Source organism: Hippocampus zosterae, chromosome 11, assembly GCF_025434085.1.
Source record: "Hippocampus zosterae strain Florida chromosome 11, ASM2543408v3, whole genome shotgun sequence".
NCBI classification, from domain to species: domain Eukaryota; kingdom Metazoa; phylum Chordata; class Actinopteri; order Syngnathiformes; family Syngnathidae; genus Hippocampus; species Hippocampus zosterae.
In genome coordinates, this window is record NC_067461.1 from 22925170 (window position 1) to 22948493 (window position 23324).

At 42.2% G+C, this 23324-nt stretch overlaps 1 protein-coding gene across 1 annotated transcript; it reads right to left on the reverse strand.

Moving 5' to 3' along the window:
• Positions 1-6622: 6622 nt before the first annotated feature.
• Positions 6623-23084, reverse strand: ddx51 (DEAD (Asp-Glu-Ala-Asp) box polypeptide 51). The gene is made up of 16 exons (XM_052081072.1): positions 22940-23084; positions 21356-21687; positions 21097-21254; positions 20690-20840; positions 20464-20609; positions 15741-15812; positions 15416-15522; positions 15222-15330; positions 15011-15153; positions 10382-10577; positions 10154-10269; positions 9946-10062; positions 8438-8539; positions 8264-8327; positions 7511-7645; positions 6623-6955 (listed from the first exon to the last, which is right to left on the reverse strand). The coding sequence occupies exons 1-16, from the start codon at positions 22960-22962 to the stop codon at positions 6932-6934; spliced, it is 1995 nt and encodes a 664-aa protein (XP_051937032.1). The 5' UTR covers positions 22963-23084; the 3' UTR covers positions 6623-6931.
• Between the last annotated feature and the right edge of the window lie 240 nt (positions 23085-23324).

Sequence of the window (23324 nt, forward strand, 5' to 3'; positions counted from 1 at the left end):
TCTTGTAGGTGGCAAATAACAAATTGATAATGAGTTGTATGAAATATGTGACAATGGAAAAATGAAGTACTGTACAGGAAAAAGGAATTAAAGTATAGGTGTGAGGTATATTCAAAACAATATACCGTCCAAACTTTGCCACTGAGTAGTAGATAACTGAATTGGCACAGTTATTGAGTCACCAAGTAGGCGGTTTAAATTAGGTAGAACCGCTGAGTCGTAGGTTTGGCTAGTAGCTGACGAGCAAAGACCAAACTGAGTTCGTAGGCAATAAAAAAATTAGTGGTTAATTGCTGAGGCATGTCCAGGTAATTTTTATTGTTCTGTATGCTGTTAAATTGTTGTAGGACTGACGACTGGAGATCGGGGTCTGAGTAAACAGCTCTATATTTAGGGCAAGTTAGGAACAGCTCCATTGTTACAATTGGAGAATTACGTGACGTCACACGGTCCATAAGGGAGTATATTGGACGGTGAGTATGATAAAAACATGGTGAACTGTAAGATGGACGGAACGCCTGAAGGCAAGAAAACGGTTGAAATACCGTCTGGTGGTAAGTAGGAAAGAAAGGAAGGCGAATGCATTGCGCAGAGAGAGAAAAGGGCGAATGCACTGCGCAGAGGGGTAAGTAAAGCGAGAAAACAAGGTTTTAAGAATAAATTGTAAGAATAAGACAATAGGTTGAAATATAAAAAGAAAAAACTAAGTGTATTCAATTTGAGCTATAATAATAATATAATAATAATAATACATTTTATTTGTGGGGGTCTTTCTATGAACTCAAGGACACCTTACAACAAGCAGTTAAAATCACGAATACAATGTTAAGATCAACATCAAATAAAATAAGAAAAAAAAATACAACAACAGAAAGAATAATGTCTTTATGGTCCGAGTGAATAGGCTTGTCCAAACAGATGTGTTTTGAGGCGGAATTTAAAATGTGTTAATGAGTCTGTATTACGAAGGTCAGCGGGGAGTGTGTTCCAGAGCTGGAGAGGAGATCGACTGAAGGCTCTGTTTCCCATGGTGACGAGACGAGCAGGGGGGGCAGAGAGAAGGAGAGAGGAGTAGGAACGAAAAGAGCGGACAAGTGTAGGAATGTGGATGAGGTCAGATAGGTATGGAGGGGCTAGGTTATGGATGGCTTTGAATGTGAGGAGTGAGAAAAGAGCGGAGCCGGTGGATGTTTCTAAGATGATAATATGATGTGGTTGATATGCGAGGGGAAAAGAGAGGGTCAAGTTGACAAGTAGAGGTTCTTCTATATACTGTATTGCATTTCATGGGCAGTTTGACCACTGCCTTCGACATTGGAAAAAGAAAAAAAAATATATAACCAAAGTAACTCGACAAAGTTATGATAAACAAGGCAGCGAGGATGCCTCCTTCACCGCATGAGGTGACGAGCGCTAAAATTAGGACCTCACTACAAGCGCCGAGTGGTCACTTGTACATAGACAAGAAAAAGGAAATTGGAGCGGATGGTCAATCTGCAGGCAGAGAGACCTGAGCTCACCAGACGCACGAAAATGTGTCTATATTCATCATAATCGCAGACACTGTTGTGAGGGTTAAAGATATTGAGTGAAAAAAACATTTATAAACGTCTTAACAGAGGGGCACTTTAATCATTGTGTAGGCTCCACAGGCAGGTTTGTAAGCACAAACCTAGAGGAAGGGGATAACACATACTAGCCATTTTACTGGCCCCCACCTGAATCCCTTGTATGCCAAGCTTCCCCCTGATCTGCCCAGGGTGGTTCATAAACAATTGTTAAAAGTAGAAAAATGTATGCAAATTAAACAGGATAATGAAAGCATGAGTGTTTGGGATGCGACCACTTTTGTAACTAAGGAGACTGAATTGATGAGGCAAATGTTGCTGGATATGCCTAAAACTTACGATGACATACAGTTGTGGGCAATAGACTGGCTTAAGAGTAAGTATTTACCCAAAGAGATTATGGACGTTTTAGAGGGAATAGCCGCTTGCAAATTGACTAGGTTGAATGATAGAAAATCAGACACGCTGAGTTCCATTTATCCAACAACATTGGGTCCTCCACAACAATTAGCGTTTGAATTGCTATCTGAGGTACACCCAATGACTTATTTGGTTTATTGTATGGATGCTTGGGTGACTGTCACAGGACAGGACCCCAATAGTCATCCATTGAATCAAGCTTTGTTCAGGCAAGCAGTGCTGGGGGGTTGTCCGTCTGATGTGCAGAAAATGACTAACTCTCCCACTCTCCCCACTTCAGATGACGTGAATTGGCGAACTCATTTCCTATATTATGTGCAACAATCTCGAATGAGAGCCGAGGAAGAGACTGAGAAAACATCCAAGCTACAGAACAACTTTTTGAATTCACAAATACAAGAGGCTAAGAGAGCCTCCAGTAATGCATGCAAAAAAAGAGAAACTTGGGAGATCTAATCAAATGTCAATCAGTGTCTCTCGACAGGCTCCACCACGGCTGATCACACCCACACCGCAGCTCCAAGCCACACCTCAACATTACGGCCTGCCCACAAGGCAGGGCCGAGACGCATGGCTGGGGGGAGGTCTGAGACGGGAAGGTGGGCGTGGACGAGGAAGTCACGGGAGCCAAGCTGGCTGTTTCATTTGTGGTGATGTGAATCATTGGACAAGGAAATGCCCGCACCGCCGGCACCCACCTGTTCATCAATCAGGCTATGATCAACAAGCTCTGACTCCTCCTCCGCAAAACCAACAACAATGACAGGATACGGCACCTCCAAATGGACAATACCCATCTGCTCCATGGGTACCCGAATCCCCAACAATAGGGATCACTGCTGGCCTCACTGAAAGACTGTCATGAACTTGAACATGCTGGACCACACTTGCTCCCAATGCCTGCTGATACAAGGCTGACTGTTGCTAAAGTCAGCCGATGACCCACCACTGAACTCTGTCTTCCAACAGTATCGGCTTTGGTCTCCTTAGACTTCCTCCATATGACCTTACCATCCGCTGATCGGTCCTTCCCGCTGCACAATGCTTTTGACAAACTAGAGATTGAAATTTATCGCATGGCCTGGTTGGGTGAAACACAAGGCAATTTATTTAATGTTCCCTCCTCCTCAATTATTGTAGGTCCTTAAGGGTGTGGCAGCCAGAGTGGACCTGTCAGAGGATCTCATCTCATTGACTGGTATCGAGGCCTGACATGGCCGCGCTGCTCATACTTTTTTGCCGTCTACTCAAATATCCAAAAATTCTCATTCGTACACCTTTTTTGTAATCGATTTAGCTACGGTTTTTTCCATATACCACTTTCAGAATCGTATAGGGAATTTTCTCATTCTCTCACCTTGGAGTTAAATTTTACTACACTCGGTTGCCCCACGTATTCGATTTTGTCTTCTGGAATTTTTATCCAAGTATCCAAGGTACTCTCCTCTTTCCGACCTACGGATGGCGTCGTGCTTATTCGGTATAGTAATGCATCATCTAAGATTTGTTGTTTGGATGCCATGTGGTGGCTCCTTTGACGTTTGGCTTTTTGCGGTTTCAAACTATCGCATGTGAAAATTACAATGTGCACTGCCTTTATATTTTTGGGGAGACTGAACACATCAGAAGGTACAGCGATGCCGGTTTCTTTTGTGCAGCCTGGTCTAGCTGATTTACTGAGATGTTTCTGAAAAAGAAGGTTCTGTTTCTGTAGTTCTTTTTCAGAAAAGAGAGGGGAACGTGAATGGCAGGAACGTGAAAAACAGGGAAGTAAAAGACTAATTTTGATGAATTTTGACATACGTCAGCATGCAATTGGACCCAATTGAACAAAAACATTCAGCATGCATCAGATATGCGGCAGCATGAGGCAAATGTTTACAATAAAAAAATTTTAAAACTGCCACAGGAACATCGATTCAACATAGTGAAGAAAAAACAAAGAAACAAAAACTTAGAGAGGCTCTGCTAAAACCAAAAGAAGTAGTTATTAAATGCAGGACACATATTAGAAGGACTTTTCCCACGTAAAAGTAAGGAATGACAAAGCAGACTAGATGACTAAAGAGACAGCAGAAGACGACTTGATCTTTAGTGATGGAAGTGGAATCAAAAATGGGAAATTGTATGTTTTCCAAACTAACAACCTTATTTCAGACCAAGAGAGGGTATCCCGGAGGAGAAGAACTAACCGGGTGGCCAGGGATGAGACTGGTTTGTATCGGCATGAAATTGATGGACGTCCAGTCCTGTCGGCAACTAAATTGAAGACTCCAATTCGGGAGGCATGGGTTTTTTCATCTGCAATTCAAGGTAAGCTCGAACCAACGTATCAGAGGCTTATATCAAAAACTCAGATGGTGATGACCTCAGAGAAATCGGATTGGGATGAGGCGCTACCACTTGCGCTTTCACCATGAGGTCCACCGTTAAGTCCACCACGGCTCTCACACCTTTTAAGATGGGACGTGACCAGGAGTTCCCCGCTCCATGGCAATCCATGGACCTGGGGGCTCTTCAACAAACGATTCCCCATGAAGCAGACAAGGAGTCATTGAGTGTTCTCGTCTCCTATTTTCAGGAGCGGACGAGACTCCAGGGTGAACACTCCATGAAACCACAGATGTATCCCGAGCATGTGTATCTGGGGGTCCTACAGCGGAAGTGGCACCAGCCGAGATGAATGGGACCACGCAGAGTGACAGAAAGGACCCATCATGCTGTCTACCGAGAAGGAATGCGTCAGCCCCAAGAAGCGTCTCCAACTTCAAAGTGACATTCGGAAGGACGACTGGACGTGAAACCAAGACAAAGTTCTCATAGGGGGCCCAGAACTAATAACATATCTTTCTGATTATACTGGTTATTTTGGTCTCTATTTCTCTACTAATGTGGGCACTGGTGGCAGGCTTCGCTGAAGCTGTTATTTCCGGCTGTAGTTTGTTTGATGATGCTTTGCACAAGACAGAATTGGTTGTTCCGCTTTGACGACGGAATTTGACACCGAAGTTTTGTGATCACAATATTAATTGTGATCAAGAGAGGGATTTGTTAAGGAATTATTCCGCTAGAAGTATTAGTAGAACATTGTTGATGAATTTCATCTTGCTATGAGAACTATTGACACTAGTCTCTGTCCTGAACATTTGCTTGTACTTAAAACAAAGAGTGTAGGGTGAAGTTGGGGCCCTGATTCCCCTTGAGTGATTAACAGCACCTGGCTATCTTCTTTCCGCCTCCCACTTCGTAAAAGTCCCTGAAGGCTGCCAAGTGCCTTCGAGGAGTAAACCTAGTCTCAAGGTTTGTGAACCAGCAGATATGGTCTGCACTTTGTCAAAATGCCAACATAGAACTTTGCTTGACTTTCTTTGTTTCAGGTTTTTACATACGGGGAAGGACTGCCCGCCCATAATTAACATACTATGCCTATATGTACGTGTGACTGAAGTTGCTCGGGGCTTCCTGATGAAATCTGAGACTCACAGGAGCCCGAATCGATTCGTGTTGCGTTGCGATAAACTGAAGAAAAGACTACGTGGTGTTGGGTCTTCTTCCACCTTATAGAGAGATAAAAGAATCTGTAACCAAGGAAGGGCCAAGAGCAAATTGACAGCTCCCATTCCTCAACAAGTGATCCATCGCTATTTCGCAGTTCGTTTTTCGCGGCTTCAGTGCATCGCGGATTTTTCACATATTCATAAAAAAGGGCGCAAACGGTCTGCGAGGAGCAGCGAAACTCGGCAAAACAGTGAGTCACATAGAGCAACATATACAGTACATGTGGGGTGAGGGGGGCTGAGAAGATGCAGCAAAGCCATGTTGATTGGCTGTGCATCTTCTTTCTGGCTTATCACGTGGGTTATTCTTTGATCTTAAATAAGTGTTAACGGTGCGTGCTAGTGTGTGTGTGTGCGGCTGAGAGAGAGAGAGAGGAGGCTTATAAGAACAAAAGCAGGTCTCTTCCATCCTTAAGAGTCTAATCATCCTTAATTGACGAATCATAAACACGTTTGCTACACGGCAGCGGGATCGCTGGCGTGTGTGTCGTAGTGTTTTTTTTGTTTTGACCGAGAAATTTCCTGGCGTCCCAAAAACGCACATTATTTGGAACTGCGTCCTGCGGCAAAATTGTGCGTCGAGGACGCGGGACGCAGAGGTAATGAGATGGCTGCGTTGCCTCCACTGAAGTCGGGCAAGTCATTTTGTCAGAAGGTTGTGAATGAGCAATTTAAAATATAATGGCAGAGATTTATAGAAATAAAATCTTGCATATTGATATTTATCTTTTTACCGAAACCACTTATTGTATAGGGCTGGCATACGGCCCTATTTTATGTTGTCAGATACTCGTGAAGGCTTGTCATTGATATTAATGTGTGTGTGTGTGTGTGCCAAGTAGGATTTTTTTTTTGCTTGTCGAGTCAGGCTCATTCAAAGTACAGTACTGGTTGCCAAAGTACTGGTAGGGAGAGGGAGAGGCATTCCATGCTTATAGATGTCGAAATATATACTCCTCTGTTCATGAAAGAAAAACTCAGTGGTCACCAAAATAATGTATGAAAAACAATGAGTTAAGAGACCTGTGAAAAGCGCCATTTATGGTGATGTGTAGCTGATCCCACACCACACTCAAATTGATTTCACCACACTTTAAAAAGGATTTATTAACCAATCACACAATGTACTGTACATTGATTCTTATTCAGTCTGGCAATTAAGCAGTTTTTCATTTAAAATTGGGGCAGTTTCACAAACCTTTCTACACTACTTTGTATTGTAGTCTCAATATGAGAATGGGCAAAGCCGTAATTTGGCCGACAGCAAATTAAATAAATCTGTTCTGTTAAAGCATAATAATGTGTTGTATTTTGCATTAACATTAAACAATAAAAGACCGCTTTCCATTCATAAAGCGATCTTCTGTCAGCTCACAAAAGAGGGCATCATCTCCAGTTAGCGTTTTCTTCCTGCAAAAAATGAAGAGGCAACTTATTGGCGAGCAAGAGAATAAAATTGTTGTACCTGTATTCTCTGGTTTTTGTTCCTCCGTGACCTTAAAGATTGATTTTTTTTTTTAGGTATTAACAGCTGTTGAGCTGGTCCAAAAAACTAGCTTGAGCACTGATCATATTGATCGAGTGCATGGGTTTTGTGTAAAATTCAGATTTTAATTGCAAATCCTCCTCCTCACTTTAAATGGTCAGAAACCATCGTACCTTGGAGAATCTGTGCAGCCTTACTAAACTGCCAGAGCACTAGTTTCTCAAGGTGAGATATGCTTGTTGGCTCTCCTAGAATCTGCACGAGCAGAATGTGAAGCTGCTTTCTTGTGGGACAATCTTTCAAGTTTTAACTTTTTGGTCCCGAGAGAGTGAATGTATATTTGCACTCGGAAATTAATATTGTATTACTTCTTAAATTGTTTATGTTAGTTTATTTTTTTTCTGTGTGGACCTTTTACACCCAATGAACTGTTACACTCATTAATTTGAATGAATTCCATTAACATTCAGTAATACTACCTTAATGACAGTAGCAAGCTCCCGTAGCGTTTGTTCATATCGATCTTCCAAACTCTTCAGGTTTTCAGATTTAATTATGTGCTTTCGGATACCCAAACTCCCCGCTTCAGTCACCATCTGAAGGAAGTTCTGCTCCTGAGGGAACAACAGAAACTTTGATTCAGCCAGTTATTTGGACAACCTGAGGAGACAGCTTATTGCAGAAGAGGGGTTTGGAGGACCCGGAGATCCTCACGAGTCTCACTCGTCTCAAATCTAGCCTTGTTACCTGCCTGCTTTATAAGCCAGGTCAGGTCCAAAACTGACTGTTGGGAGTATTAGCCTTGATCACAAATTTGTCGCCAAATGCCAAATTTTCTAGACCAGCGGTGATCGAGATACAGTACTTTTTGCATATCTATTTGTTATATCTGGAACTCGAGGGCAAAATTCACAAGAGGTTAGAGATCCATGAATCAACCAATACATTTTGTTGAATCCATGCATTTCTGTGACTCTTCCAGTCTCTCCAGAGTTAATCACACTTAATGGCTAGATCAATGGTTTCTTAAACTTGGTTTGGTGAATCGGTCTCATGGGTTCGACGAAGCCTCTGCTGGAAGTTAAGACACATCCGACACAACATTTAGAAACTGTCAAATCAAGTTCACCTCATGATAAGTGTATTTCAGGTGCATTGTGAAATGTCATACTAAAGACAAATATCCGTAACATGTTGTGAGGGAGACATGTATTAACGTGGATGTGTTCAACCTGTATTCCAAGCAGAAAGGTGAAGGCCAGGCCGGGTTTTCCAGCTCTTGCAGTTCTTCCAATTCTGAGACAAGAAAAGGGGAAATGATGAAACCACCATTTAAGGATGAAAAAAAAAGTCAAGCAATTGAATGCAGGATTACTTTCACAGCCTCTCAGCATACGAGGGCTCACCTGTGAATGTATGTCCTGATGTACTGTGGTGCATCATAGTTCACAACACATTTGACCCCAGCGATGTCAATGCCTCTGGCCGCTGCATCCGTGCTAATCAACCTTCAAAACCCAATGGAAGACGGATCGTTACAAATGAGACTGTGTATATGTGCATCATGTTGGACATTGAGTGCATATCGTAGGTGGATGGATTTTTTTTAATAATCTGGCCCATGGCATTAAATACACAAAGTGAAAAATTTGTTGGTACCCCTGTGCTAATATAAACCAAATTCCAACGAAGTTGGGACGTTATCTGCGTTCAAAATTGTGTTGAGGCCGCCCCTAGCCAGACCAATTGATATCGCTCGACCGAATGTGAAATATAACGACGGGCCGCATGTCAGGTGCATGTTCACCGTGTTTGTATGCGGGAGGGAGTGACTTCACTTTGCTTCAAAGCGGACAAGAGGAGGACCATTCGTCCACTGTCCAAAAAAGTTTCCACATTGCCAGTCAGTCTAGTGGCCAACGCTGGTTGTGTTGGCAGCTAAATCTTATCTTTGTTGACATTTGAACAGCTGTTTGTAATTCAATCCAGCCGGTTAAAAAAGCTGGCTGTGTTGCATGCTCCTGTCCCGTCCCACACCATATGTCGGACCCGTCTTATTGGGCGGGCCATAGGGGGCCGTGCCTGCCCACTAAGATGCCATTTGAGGCACGGATTTCTCAAAGTTTTTTTTTTTTTATTATTACTGTATTTTCCACACTACAAGGCACACCTAAAAGCAATCAATTTTCTCAAAAGCTGACAGTGCGCCCTACAATCTGATGTGCCTTTTACTGTATATCGTGTTACAGTTTCTTTATATTCCCCATTGGGTTGTTTCCCTGTTAGTGTTCCTATGCCATTGAATTGAATTGTCTGTGAAGGTTAGTTCAACAAGGGTTGAAAATAATGAAGCATATGTTCCACAAATGGAGATTATGTGCATAGACCCCATTTAAGATGTGGATAATTTAAGCCTCATCCCCACTTTTTAGTATTTTGTTATGGTGGGTGGTCTTATTATGAAAACACACGCATTTTATCTGTTGATTAGAATTTCTTACATTATGTTCTGCTGACTATTTTCTTCAGAAAAGCTTTGTTCTGGTCTTTAAATGAATTGAAAATGGAGTTTAGTGCACAGGTAATTGACATTGTATCAAAATGAAGAAAAAGTACCCATTACCTCTGGTCACATCACCACTACATGCCCCCACCATGTTATGGTGCCATGCTTATGTTTACCATTTGATTTTGTGCCTAATTACGCTAATAGATGTCCGAATAAATTGCTCTTAAAGGCAATCGGGATTACTAACACATAATTTCAGACAACAATGATTTACATCTATTTCATTTTGTGGATAGGCTTAGTAGAAATCAAGAAATGTTGAATATGTATCAAGGGGTCTAGATTGAATATGGTCACAATGTTTTTAAACTCGCACTGAGTGTGACAAGGATTGTGCATTCTTACAGGTGTATCTTTCCTTGTTCAAATTCTTTCAGCGTCTTCTTTCTTTCTTTGGGAGACAGCCTCGAGGAGAACTCTGCGACTTGAACGGCACCAAAGAGTTGTATCAGCAGGTGAAGTCTGATTCCAACAGATGGAAAGATATTCAGACACTAAATAGCATTGATACTTAACAGTGACACAAACACATAAAATAGTGTTTCTCGCTAACCTGTAAGCTGTCATTCTGGAGTTAACAAAACAAAGAATGGGTCTGAGCTTCAAGCGCAGGATCAAATGAAGGATGATCAGAGGTTTTTTACTCAGCGTACAGGGCAGGTAATACTCCTATATATATACATAGATATAAATCAAAACAAAAATAAAAAAAACATCCAAACAATTGATTCAGAGACACACATTTTGACAATCCATTTGCCTCCATGCACAGAAAACTAACCGTCAGACTTTGGGGGAAGTCAAACTGCTCAGGTTCATGCAAGTCCATAGTTGGCTCAGGAACGTGACGGCAACTTTCAGTCTTGGCAGATCTGAAAAGTCTTGGCTGATGGAGGCCCAGCCGCTGCAATTTCTCTGGATTTTGGGTGAGTGTGGCAGAGAAAAGCAGTTTCTGAAGTGGCATTTGAGGAGACAAGCTATAATGGAGAAAGTGAGTCAACTGTCAAAACCAAACGTCAGCATATGAACTTCATGATATGATCATTATCAAGATATTGTGGGGCAGTGAGCAAAGACCTCACACAATGCTGTATGGAAACTCATGATGTAAACAAACAAACAAATAAATAAATAAAACGCTTAACATACCCCCCCCCCCCCCAAAAAAAATTGCATGAAATCACACTCCTCAGCCTCCCTGATAAGGTCTATTCAGGAGTGCTGGAGAGGAGGGTCCGTCAGGAAGTCGAGCTTCAGATTGAGGAGGCGCAGTGTGGTTTTCGTCCCGGCCGTGGAACAGTGGACCAGCTCTACACCCTTTGCAGGGTCCTTGAGGGTATGTGGGAGAATTCGCCCAACCAGTCTACATGTGTTTTGTGGATTTGGAGAAGGCGTTTGACCGTGTCCCTCGGGAAGTTCTGTGGGGGGTGCTTCGTGGGTATGGGGTACCGAACCCCCTGATACGGGCTGTTCGGTCACTATACCACCGATGTCAGAGTTTGGTTCGCATTGCCGGCAGTAAGTCGGAATCGTTTCCAGTGGGGGTAGGACCCCGCCAAGGCTGCCCTTTGTCGCCGATTCTGTTCATAACCTTTATGGACAGAATTTCTAGGCGCAGCCGAAGCGTTGAGGGGGTCCGTTTTGGGGGCCTCAGTATTGCATCCCTGCTTTTTGCAGATGATGTGGTGCTGTTGGCTCCTTCAAACGGGGCTCTCCAACTCTCACTGGAGCGTTTCGCAGCCGAGTGTGAAGCGGTTGGGCTGAGAATCAGCACCTCCAAATCTGAAACCATGGTCCTCAGTCGGAAAAGGGTGGAGTGCCCCCTCCGGGTCGGGGAGGAGATCTTACCCCAAGTGGAGGAGTTCAAGTATCTTGGGGTCTTGTTCACGAGTGGGGGTAGGAGGGAGCGGGAGATCGACAGGCGGATCGGTGCAGCGTCTGCTGTGATGCGGACGTTGTATCGGTCTGTCGTGGTGAAGAAGGAGCTGAGCCAAAGGGCGAAGCTCTCAATTTACCGGTCGATCTACGTCCCAACCCTCACCTATGGTCACGAGCTATGGTCGTGACCGAAAGAACGAGATCCCGGATACAAGCGGCCGAAATGAGTTTTCTCCGCAGGGTGTCCGGGCTCTCCCTTAGAGATAAGGTGAGAAGCTCAGTCATCCGGGAGGGGCTCAGAGTCGAGCCGCTTCTCCTCCACATCGAGAGGAGCCAGATGAGGTGGCTTGGGCATCTGATTCGGATGCCCCCTGAGCGCCTCCCCAGTGAGGTGTTCCGGTCATGTCCCACCGGGAGGAGACCCCGAGGAAGACCCAGGACACGCTGGAGAGACTATGTCACACAGCTGGCCTGGGAACGACTCGGGATCCCCCGGGGAGAGCTGGAAGAAGTAGCTAGGGAGAGGGAAGTCTCGGCTTCCCTGCTAAAGCTGTTGCCCCCGCGACCCGGCCCCGGATAAGCGGTAGATGATGGATGGATGGATGGATGTGTTTTTGTATTTAATAGCAGTGAAATGGGCTTGGCCAGTTGTTTGATCAGTCATGTGTTTCTGTCGGCTTATGGGCAGAAAGTAGCATCGTCCATGTCGATCACAATGATGTGTTCACCTGAATCAAGTGAAAAGTAATATTTCTTTGGGACGGAGGACGTAGCTGTGCTGGTTTTGATATCGTAACATGACAATGATGGTATTTTAATATCACACCGTCATCGTTATTGTTATTACATCCCTACAATTACAAGTATTACATGTTTGATAGCTCAGCTTCTGCCACGTAACTAAACACAGAAATACTTGACGTTCTCAAACCTAGGCTCTTCGGTGCGGTATTGTAATTTTCAGTTGACAGTAAGTGGCAGCACAGGGCAAAATGGCAGCCCTCCGAGATGGATGAAAATGGGTGGATTTTTCGGCTGAATACAGAAATGACAACGCGTCTGAACAATGACTTTTTTCTCTGTCTCTCTCTCTCTCTCTTTTTAATGACACCAAAGAGCTTCTGATCAACCTTTTTACCTTCAAGGTACTCAAGGCAATTTCCCAGTGTTTCCTTATTCACCTATTGATGACGCAGCATCAAGAGCAAGTTCGGTACCTGGCTAAAAGACAATCGAAATGGTCACAAGGGCTGAAAACCAAGGTTGAAATGTTTGGCCATAATTCCAAAAGGTATGTCTGATGAGAATAACGGTGCTCATCATTTTGATTTAAAATCTGTGGTTAGTTGTTTGCTTGTAACGTGATCTATTCTGAGCTACTTATTACATGTGCCACTCACTACATTAATCAGAGCAGCCGTTTTATAGCCGTGTGACATGACTGTTAATGTAAGCCTCACAAGATTTAACGGAAGGTTGTTAATTTGTCTTTTGAGCGCACAAGATGGAATTGTTTGGACATTTGATGAAAGCTACAGCTGGATAAATAAAATTGGTAGTAGTTTAAAACAAGGTTTCCTTTCGCAAAGAAGGTCTGGTAGGAAGCCGTCATTTTTTTAAGAGCGTAAACGACATACCGTAAATTCCGGATTACAAGCCGCTACTTTTTTCCCCACACTTTCAACACTGCGGCGTGTAATATGAAGCAGCTTTTTAATTTTTTTTTTTCCATCGCGGGAAAAACATGGACCAATAAAATGAATGAGTAGTTCACTGAGGTCCAATGAGATTGTATGACGAATCACAATCTCATTGGTGTCTTGAAATCACTTGGGTGTCCTGAAAGGCGCTTATAAATAAAATGTATTATTATTATTATTTTGCCATAGCGGGATAAAATGTGTGTTAATGTGCAACAGTCGACCAATAAAATTAATGAGTAGTACACAGGGGTTCAATGAAATTTTATCATTACCGGTAATCACAAATTCCTTATTTCAGTCTTTCTTCTAACCGTGATCAACATGGAGAATACCAGACGAAAAGCATATGATGCAGCTTTTAAACTAAAAGCGATCACTCTGGCAGTTAATGAAGGAAATCGAGCTGCTGCCCGTAATCTTTGCATAGATGAGTCAATGGTGCGAAGGTGGAGGCTCCGGCAAGAAGAACTGAGCCAGTGTAAAAAGACAACCAAAAAGACCCTCTGACATTTGATTTGCCCCTCACTCGGACTGTAAATAAAAAGGTGACTCCTCCGTCATACTGAAAACAAGAAGAGAACACATTTTACCTGTGCTTTGAGCTGCCTAAAGCTGCCACCGATGATCATTTTTAAGCGGCTGACTAAAGAAATAATTTCATATATTTTTTCCCATTTATATGTTTTGCATTATTCTATTTAAAGCCTAGTGGGCTGCAGTATTTCTCCTCTAATTATGCAAATGAGCATCAAGATCTCTCTTTGTCTGGCCTCTTATTATGTGTTTCCGCGTAATTTCTTTGTGCAAATGCATTGATCATGCTCATAAAAATATGGAGATTATTTTAACCTTAAGAAATTGTTGCGTTTTTTTCAACGGTGGACCGCGTCTGCGGCCTCACCCAGAGGCGGAGCGCCTGCGTCCCTGCCGCCTGGAGCAGAAGCAAACCCAGGCCTACTCATTGGCCAGCGGTTTATAAGATGGTGCGGCGCATATAATTACAAAATAGATTTTTCTTCAGAAATCTGAGCATGCGGCTCTTAATCAGGTGCGGTCTGTAGCCCGGAATTTACGGTAGTCACTATTCATTTACGGTAAGGATGCTAACTAAGCTAAAAGCTATGATGGCCAGTCCCTCACACCCCCTCCAGCCCGCCCTGACAGCACTTGGTAGCTCCTTCAGCCAGAGACTGTTACACCCGCGTTGCAAGAAGGAGAGATGCCGACGCTCGTTCCTACCGACTGCTGTCTGGCTGATGAATAAAAAATAACAATCATAATAATAATAATAATAATAATTAAATGATGTGAAGGAAAATTGTAAATAGTACTTCGATTTATCCATTTGTGTTCATATTGTATTTAATTGAAAGATGGTTGTTTTTTTTTTCTCTTTCTCCTTTCTACATACATTCTTGCTGCTGGAGGCTGTAAATTTCCCCATTGTGGGACGAATAAAGGATATCTTATTATACTTTAAGACAGAGACTGCGCATACCGGACACAGACTGGCTGAAGCCTATGTGGTGTCTGTTCAAATTGACAAATGCAAACCCCGATGTGAATCCGAATGAAATTCCAATTGGATTTGGCCTTTTTATTTCAACTTTGGTGGTTATATGGAGCATTTTCATTCCGTTTGGTCATTCGGTTTCATTCGAATACAAGGTTACATGGATTAAAATTGTTAGTTTGAGAGCGTGTATATTTCTTTTCAATTGAAATGCTTTGGTTACAGGCCACATAAAGGGCGGATTCAATTTATTTATTTATTTATTTTTAAATCCCCAAAACCTACTGTGTGTGTAATAACTGCAGTAATGACTCACCTAGCTGCTGTGACATACAAGGCTGCTTTTTGCCTGAAGATGTTCTGGGGTCTCTGGTCCGCCGTTCCATACACTGCCTTTTCTACTTGACTGAGCCAAGACTGACGCATACTGTCAATCATCTTGTCTGCCTCATCAATAATCTGTCCCAAATAATACAATAAATCAGAACAGCAGTTTGAAAATAAACACTTGAATTGTGGGAACCTACAAGGAATCTGAGGTGATCCAGACACATCCCCGTATTCTTGTTGATATGATCAACAAGTCGACCGGGAGTGGCCACAACAATGTCAGCTAAGCATCGTCTTATCCCGCCTCTAGAAAATAAGGAAGAAATAAAATGGATTTATAAAGCATGGGTCATCTTTACAGCTCTTAAGTGAGTTGGACTTTTATCATCACCTCTGTTCAGAAAGCGAGGCTACCTCTGCCTCAAATGACTTCTGGCCTGTCAGCATGACCACTCTCAGAGCGGTTCCCTCAGCATATGTTGCAAAAACCTTGCAAACCTAGACAGTCGAAAAGTAACAAACGCTTCCAGTCACTACAAATTCATCACTTAAATCCGCCCCCCCCCCCAAAAAAACTTTCATTTTGAGAATTATTCTCCTTTGAATCATGTGCAATTTGAAAAAAACAAACACAAAAAACAGCCATACTCCCAAAGCATGGAAAGATTTAGCCTCATTAATGTTGTTATGAGTACAGAAAAACATCTGAAGAAGACCTGCTGGGTGAGCTCTTTGGTCGGTAACACAGCCAAGGCGCGGACTTCACATACAACCCTCTTCATCAGCACCTGATGGAAAAAGAACACCGTTAGTTTCCTCGAAGCTTGAGTCAAATGGTTGCTTGACATTCTGATAAGGGGCGAAGCATCCCACAAATTTTAATCCCATAATCGGAGTTGATGAAGAACACAATCTTTATGGGGCATTCCAAAACAGTGGTGGAAGATTAATCGGTAAATTGTAATTGAAGTGCACTTGATCTACACCATCATGGTGCCCGTTTCACTTTAGAGAGGGTCATAGTCACATATTTGCACACAGAATCATACACGAACTGGACACGTGCTTTCGAAAATGGACAGATGGATCATTTTGACCATGGTTGTGGAGAGCAAGGTGGAGTGGCTCAAGGTTGCAAATTCCACCATGAGAACCACATACCAAGACGGCGCAGACCCAGGGACTGCCTCGGTGATATGCTCCTCAGTATTGTCTTTGTCTTTTTCCATTCTTTTTTGGGGACCATACACCATTTACTTATTCAAGAGAAGGCTTGCTAAGCCATAGGGATTGTACTTTCAGACTTTTTTTTGGTCAAAACACACACGCACACTAGTGATGTGTCGTTCGCGAACGTGCCGTGAACGATCTTTGAAGTGAACGATGGGAGCCGGAAGGGAATGGTTACTCGCGCGCACACGCACACGCACACGCACACGCACACGCACACGCACACGCACACGCACACGCACACGCACACGCACACGCACACGCACACACACACACACACACACACACACACACACACACACACACACACACACACACACACACACACACACACACACACACACACACACACACACACACACACACACACACACACACACACACACACACACACACACACGCTGCAGTTTAGAGAAGGGGCAGGGGTTAGAGAAGAGACACACACAGCAGCACACTGAGCAGCGAACAAGACAGACGAGGAGACGAGAGAGCTAGTTAGTGAAAAAAAACTACACGGTGGAAAGTGGAAAGGTGAGAAAATGGATAGGAAATGCAGTGAAATATGGACTCATTTCAATTTAATTGATAGTTCAAAGGCAGTGTGTAGACCAGGGGTGCTCATTAGGTAGATTCTGATCTACAAGTAGATCCGAGGAGTGTCGAGGAGAAAAAAAAACAAACAACCATTTGTGTGTCTTTGTACATGTTAATATATTTTTTGTGTTAATGTACACTGCACCCTAATCATCTTATCAGTCTCATTTTCACCCAAAAAATATTTAAAAATAAAATAAAGCAGGTAAATCTTGAATTTATGGTGGCACCGGAAGTTCTTAGCTCTCAGCAGTCTGCAATTGCAGCCAGTGATGAGAACTGTTGCGCTCTATCTTTTATAGTCATTATTGTCATTGAGAGTTTGCTTTGTGTACAATTCACCGAGGGCACGGGCAAAGAATAGGAATCTAGGAGGGCCCATGGAAGCACTTTAAAACGGTACGTGTGAGCTACGATAGTTAACAGGCTGCAAAAGTGCGTCGCATGCCTCAGTTTCAGGCTGTTTCTTATCAGGGCGTGCATGTGTGCGTGTGTGTGTGTACGTGCGTGCGCGCGTGCCGGGAAGGGTAGATCCCGGGAGGTTAGTTGATCGAAAAGTAGATCTTCGATCCAAAAAGTTTGAGCACCCCTGATGTAGACTGTGCAAAGTTAAAATATCCCATAGATCAGGCTCCACAAATAACCTGCACAGGCACATCAGAAATGTCCACCCATCAGTACAATTTGAAGAGAAAAGACAAGCAAGGGAACCAGCTATTAATGAAGGTGCTAGTGTGTCTGCAACTGTTGCTGCTGCTACAATGTCACAACTGCCTACATGTACAACCCAGAGCTCTATGAGCCACTTTATGCAAAAAGCTATAAAACCAGAAAAACAGAACACAATTGACGAGGAACTGGGTAAAATGATTGCAAGGGATTTTTATCCATTTTGTGTTGGCTGTGTGTTGTCGCAACATCTGTCCTCTCAGAGAGAATCTTCTCCAAAACAGGGCAAATATAAACAGAGAGGAGAAACAGGATCAACCCCTCAAAGCTGAGGCACTTGGTTTTTCTTCATGCCAATCTTCGCTAAAGACAAGCTAAACCCTTTACCTGAATGCTGCTTTTTTTCTTTTTGTTTTACAAATTTTAATTTATAATTTGTTGTGTGGTATTCAAAGCTTACTTATGTTGTTTTATGTAAATAGTTAAAAGCTTATAAATATACACATTCAGAGATTGGAACTTTTTGACGACCTTGTTTTGAGATGGGTCTTTGTACTTTGTTTTTATTTTTGTAGCACTCCATGTTGAGTATGTTCAAAAGAATATAAATAAAGCCATAGAAATAATAAATATTTGATATAATGTCTATTTTTGCATTAGTACTTCATTTTACACATAATATTCCGTTATTTTTGGTATTAAATTAATTAACAAAAAAACTGAGGAGCCATTTGGGAGCCGAAAGAGACGGCTCTTTTTAGGGAGCCGGGCCAAAAGAGCCGGCTCTCTAAAAGGAGCCGGAATTCCCATCAATAACACACACACACAAATACACAAGGTTTTTCTGAGATAATAGCTAGCTGGGCGGTAGGACCTTACGGAGTATGGAGACAGCGCCGGAGGAGAAGGTGGAAATGAGCCAGCGTGCTCATCAAGCTAATTGAGCTGGAACCCCGCTCCCATTTGCTAATCAATATTCTCTGCCAAACAGGATGGATGAACTTCTCATAAGGACCAACAAAACATATGCACATTCTGCCGTGTCGAGCTTCACCAAAACCTGCGCAAATGTTTGTTCGTCGATGTGTGCCCTGAGACTGGCTTGCAAACGGTTCAGGCTTTACCCCGTCGACTGCCTGAAGAAAGCTGGGATTGGGTCCAGCACACCTACGACCCTTGCGAGGATAAAAGGATTAGAAAATGGAAGGATGGAAGCGAAGCAATGCAGAAAGCCTGAAAAAACAGTTTCCTGCTAACAATTGCATCCGTGTGGAATGACCAGAAAGCAGTTACAAACTACAGGAGAGCATCCCACCGAGCAATGAACAATAAAGGGACTGGCCGGCGATGAAAAATGTTTTTCTGCAGATTTGAAAAGGACACCTTCTCTTCACACACCTGCCCACCCCCCATCAGAAACGACCTCATTCACACCCCTGACCCGCTTTCCCTGCCCTGGTGATCCACGAACGGGATGTGAGACGGCTCTTCATAAAGCTGAAGATCAAGAAGAATGCAGGGGTCGATGGGCTGCACAACAGTGGAGCAGTTCGTGACTCACAACAATCAAGGATAACACACAAGGTTCAGTCAGCTAAATAGGACCTTCACCACTCAAGGGCAAACTAATAACTTATTTCACCCAGACACACCCAACACAAGTGCAAATTCACACAGATGTTGTGTCCTGGTGGTGTATGTGTGCTTTGTTTTAAAAACGTTTGTAATCACTATAAATGCTGTGAATAGCATGAATACAAGTGACTATTAGAAATCCTATTAAATCCTGTGCCCGAGGATGAGCCTGGGTCTTGATATACCGTACACACAGGTACTGTACAATGGTTTTGTGCATGCTTAGCTATAGGCTTTTTAATGTATTTAATAAAGGGTACAACAATGTCTGAAGATTTTTGTTAGCATTTTAATTATTATGAAAGGATTTTGGGACCATTGCTTGTGGTACATTTGTTGTTTGAACTAGTGGTATTGGCAATCAGCATCAGGCAGGCAGCATCAATTGTTTGCAGAAAATTGTTATTGATGGCCCGTCGCACTTTATATTCCATGTGAATAGCAAGTATCCTTTCCCTATACGTTTTACATTCAAATGAAAATATGGATGCCTGCAAATTCAAGCAATATAATTTTGTTCTAAAAATTATACACAATACAACAAGAATAATTTACTGGGCTATTCGCAGAAGAGTGTTTGAAATTAATGTGCCTGACTATTTGTCTCCTGTTTTTGACAAACCTTTTAACAAGATCGTGAAGCATTGACACTTTTAGTTCAATGATGGGACATTGTGATTTCCTAGGAATGTTGTTGAAGTGGTCATTTGAAAATGTGACCATTAGCAGAGATTTATATGGAAAAAAATGTTGCATATTGATATTTATCCATTTCCCAATTACTGTGAGAAATCATTAACACAAGCAAATATCATTAATTATTAATAACATACAATTATGTTGGGTAATTTGAGCAAGTATGTTATGTTGGAAGTGTGTATGAAACTGGTCGCCCTTCACATGTAACTCTGTACCCAAAAAGTAGCTTTCAGTTTCTAAAAGATTGGTGGCAAAATCTGAATGTTGTTCAACACAACACACTTCCTTAGCGACAGCATCGTTCGAAGAGGAGGACTTAGGAACAATAGTGCTTCTAGATCTCAAACCCACAGGCATCAATGAATCCTCAATACCATTAGAAAAATTCCTATTCTTCTGAAACATAATTAGAAAGATCCCTTACAGATCACGGTGACTGTATATGGTGTCCTACAGTGCATTGGGATATCGTTCCCGATTTAATGACTAAATGACGAGAGTAGTTAAGAGAACCAGTGTGTAATGCGGAAAGGGAAAAAAAGAGGAATAATTAGACAGCAGTACTTGAAATGTGCTGCATGGTAGAAGTAATTTTGCTTGTGGGCAGCTCACTTGTATTACAGGGATGACATAAGCCAGAGTCTTGCCACTGCCTGTTGGAGCAGAAACACAAAAATCTCTGAGCTCATAGCCAGCTTGTCCGACCAGTAGTCCATTCTGTGCACCCTCCAAGATGGCTGGGATGACCTCTGCTTGTACTGTGAAGAAAGGTCACATGAGCAACATCTACACGTTAAGTACTAAACGTGTTCCAAACAAACCTCAAATTTACAGTCACCTGGAAAGAAGTGCTGAATTCCATGATTGTGCAGCTGTTTTAGCAGCGACACACTAAGTCCTCTGATGTCAGAGCAAGTCACCAGTTTACTTTTCATGTCTCGGGGGATAACATCAGGCTCAGCCAGCCACTGAGGCAGGACTCTATGAACCTGTGAAGTGGTAAAGCACCATTATAACAAAGCGAAAAAAGGTGTGCATGCACACTGGATGGTGTATTTGACATTAGATTCTTCAAATGGCACGAATTGAAGAGTGTTACAGTAATTTACAGTAACATTCTACATACTTATACGTGCCAATCATGGGCAAGAAACAAAGTGAGGACACTTTTTACTTTTCATACGAGTTACAATTTGGAACATTAACACACAAGATGCTTTACTGAGCATCATCAACTCACTGTACCTTTTGAGCTGGTTTGTTTTCAAACCCTCCCAGAACTGTGAAACCGGATGGAAAAGAAGAGTTCCCCGAGGTTTCTTTCGGAATATTATCATCTGTCTCTTCAACCTCTCCATCTCTACCAATGGCACTAGGCTCTGAAAGTCTATTAACTACGCAGTCTGAAAAGTAACAAACCAACACATGTAATCATGTTAGGATTAACAAGCATTGTAGTTTTCTGCTGCTGAAAATGCAAGGTGGATAAAAAGCCAGCACACACCTGACTGGATATTGTTTTTCGTTTTATTCCCAACTTTCTCTCTTCTCTTCTCTTCATCCTCAACAGGCTCTGTATGAATATTGGCGGAAACATTCATGAGTGGATCCTTTGATTTTTTTTTCTTATGACTTGGATTTTCTTGGCTGCTGACATTGTCAGCTTTTCTTTTCTTTCTAACATCAAGATGATCTGCATGTGGTTCAGAACAGTGTATTCTGTCCTCTGTGGAACCTTGCTTCTGCTTCTCTTTGGCCTTCTGATGCAGTTGGGCAAGTAACGCCAGGGACCGGGACTCTTTTGAAGTACTTCCATCTAACTCATCTCCAAAATACCTGCGTGAAACATATCAAAACACCAGAAATATTTAGTGTGTTTAAAAAAAATCTCAAATAAATAAGAAATCTTGAGTTTTACTGAGATGTGTGAAAGCTAACCAACTTTAAAATTATCCTAAAACTGGACAATATGGCTTTAAAATAAGATTTTGCCCCCCACTAAAAAAAAAAAAAATCAAAAAAATCTTGCCTTATATAAAAAACAGGTGAAAGCATTTCCTTAAGCACAGGTAAATGGTAGAACCCAATAGCAGGGGATGGGACTTATAACATTTCCAATTTCTTTTGTTGAAAACAAGACATAACCACAGAGCCACCAAAGATTAAGTCTTATTCGTGTTGACAACATCATATTTCCAAGATGTGCAACAAATAAATTGGCACTGTAAGGCTCATGCATGACGGATCATCAAATTAGTGCCTCTCTTTTCCGAGCGATGCCGTTATTCACAACAACTAAATTTTGGTTATTTGATCAGAGTTTTTCATTTTTGCTTGAAAAAACACTCAACAATGAATAGAATATGTGAAAACACAATTAAGAGTGACTAAAATACAAACACTTCGTGGGACTGTACTTATTAGGCAGTAGCCCTAACACCGGTCAGGTTCTATCCATTAAACATGAAATGTTAAATGTATGGGCAAGATAGTCAATCCGCAGTTCACCCCGGGAATGGTACATCAGCGTGTGAGCTATTATTTTTCCGATCAGGATAATCAATTCTATTATTTGATCAGCTCTGATCAAATGACGTACATCCATAAAAGTATTGATTCGTATTATAAGGCGTAAAAAGTAAGTAAAGGTGATCACATTTTGAAGACGTTCTGTAAGCGCTTTGTGAAAGCTTCAGCTGTTGTGACAGCTCTATATAACACTTTTTTTTGTATTGTAACCATTATCTGAACCGCTTGTGTCCACGAGGGTCGCGCAGTTGCCGCAAGTCTGCATAAATGAGTCTATGAACAAAACGTTCTAAGTGCGGTACATGAAAGTCTTCTCGGAAGTAGAACTGCAAGAACAGACCCAACCTGAATAATTAGGACGTGTCTATGGGGTGCGAATACATTTTAAATACCCATTTCCACCCGAAATGGAACCGGGATCCGTTCTAAATTAAACTCGGGCACGTTTCACATGGCAAATTTACATGAATTGGATCTACGTGTCACGAATAGCTCCTTAAGTTTGCTCAAACGAGGGTAAGACATAAAACACCTTTAGTAAACGACCACTCATTCCTACCTGTTTACTTGAAACAAAGACATTCTGTCAAAATATGTAATTATGTGTTGTTAAACTGCTCAACTACTACTTCCTCCTTCACTTATTTTTTCTTCCTCCTCATGCTCTTTTGTGAATTTTATATGGCGGTGAGAAAACCAACTTTTGGTGCACTACCGCGATCTACTGGACTGGAGTGTTTTGCAGTGGAAAGACAGGTAAAATAAGATAAGAAAACCTTGAATAGTCAAGGAGAATTAACCCCAAAAAATATCACGGTTAAGGGTAAAGTATGAGCCTTAATGGAGACGTATTTGTTCTTACTTTTTTCTTTTCTGATTGATATAAAAATGATTTATTAGATATAAACACATAACGGGGTACGACTAGATACGTTTTTTACTTC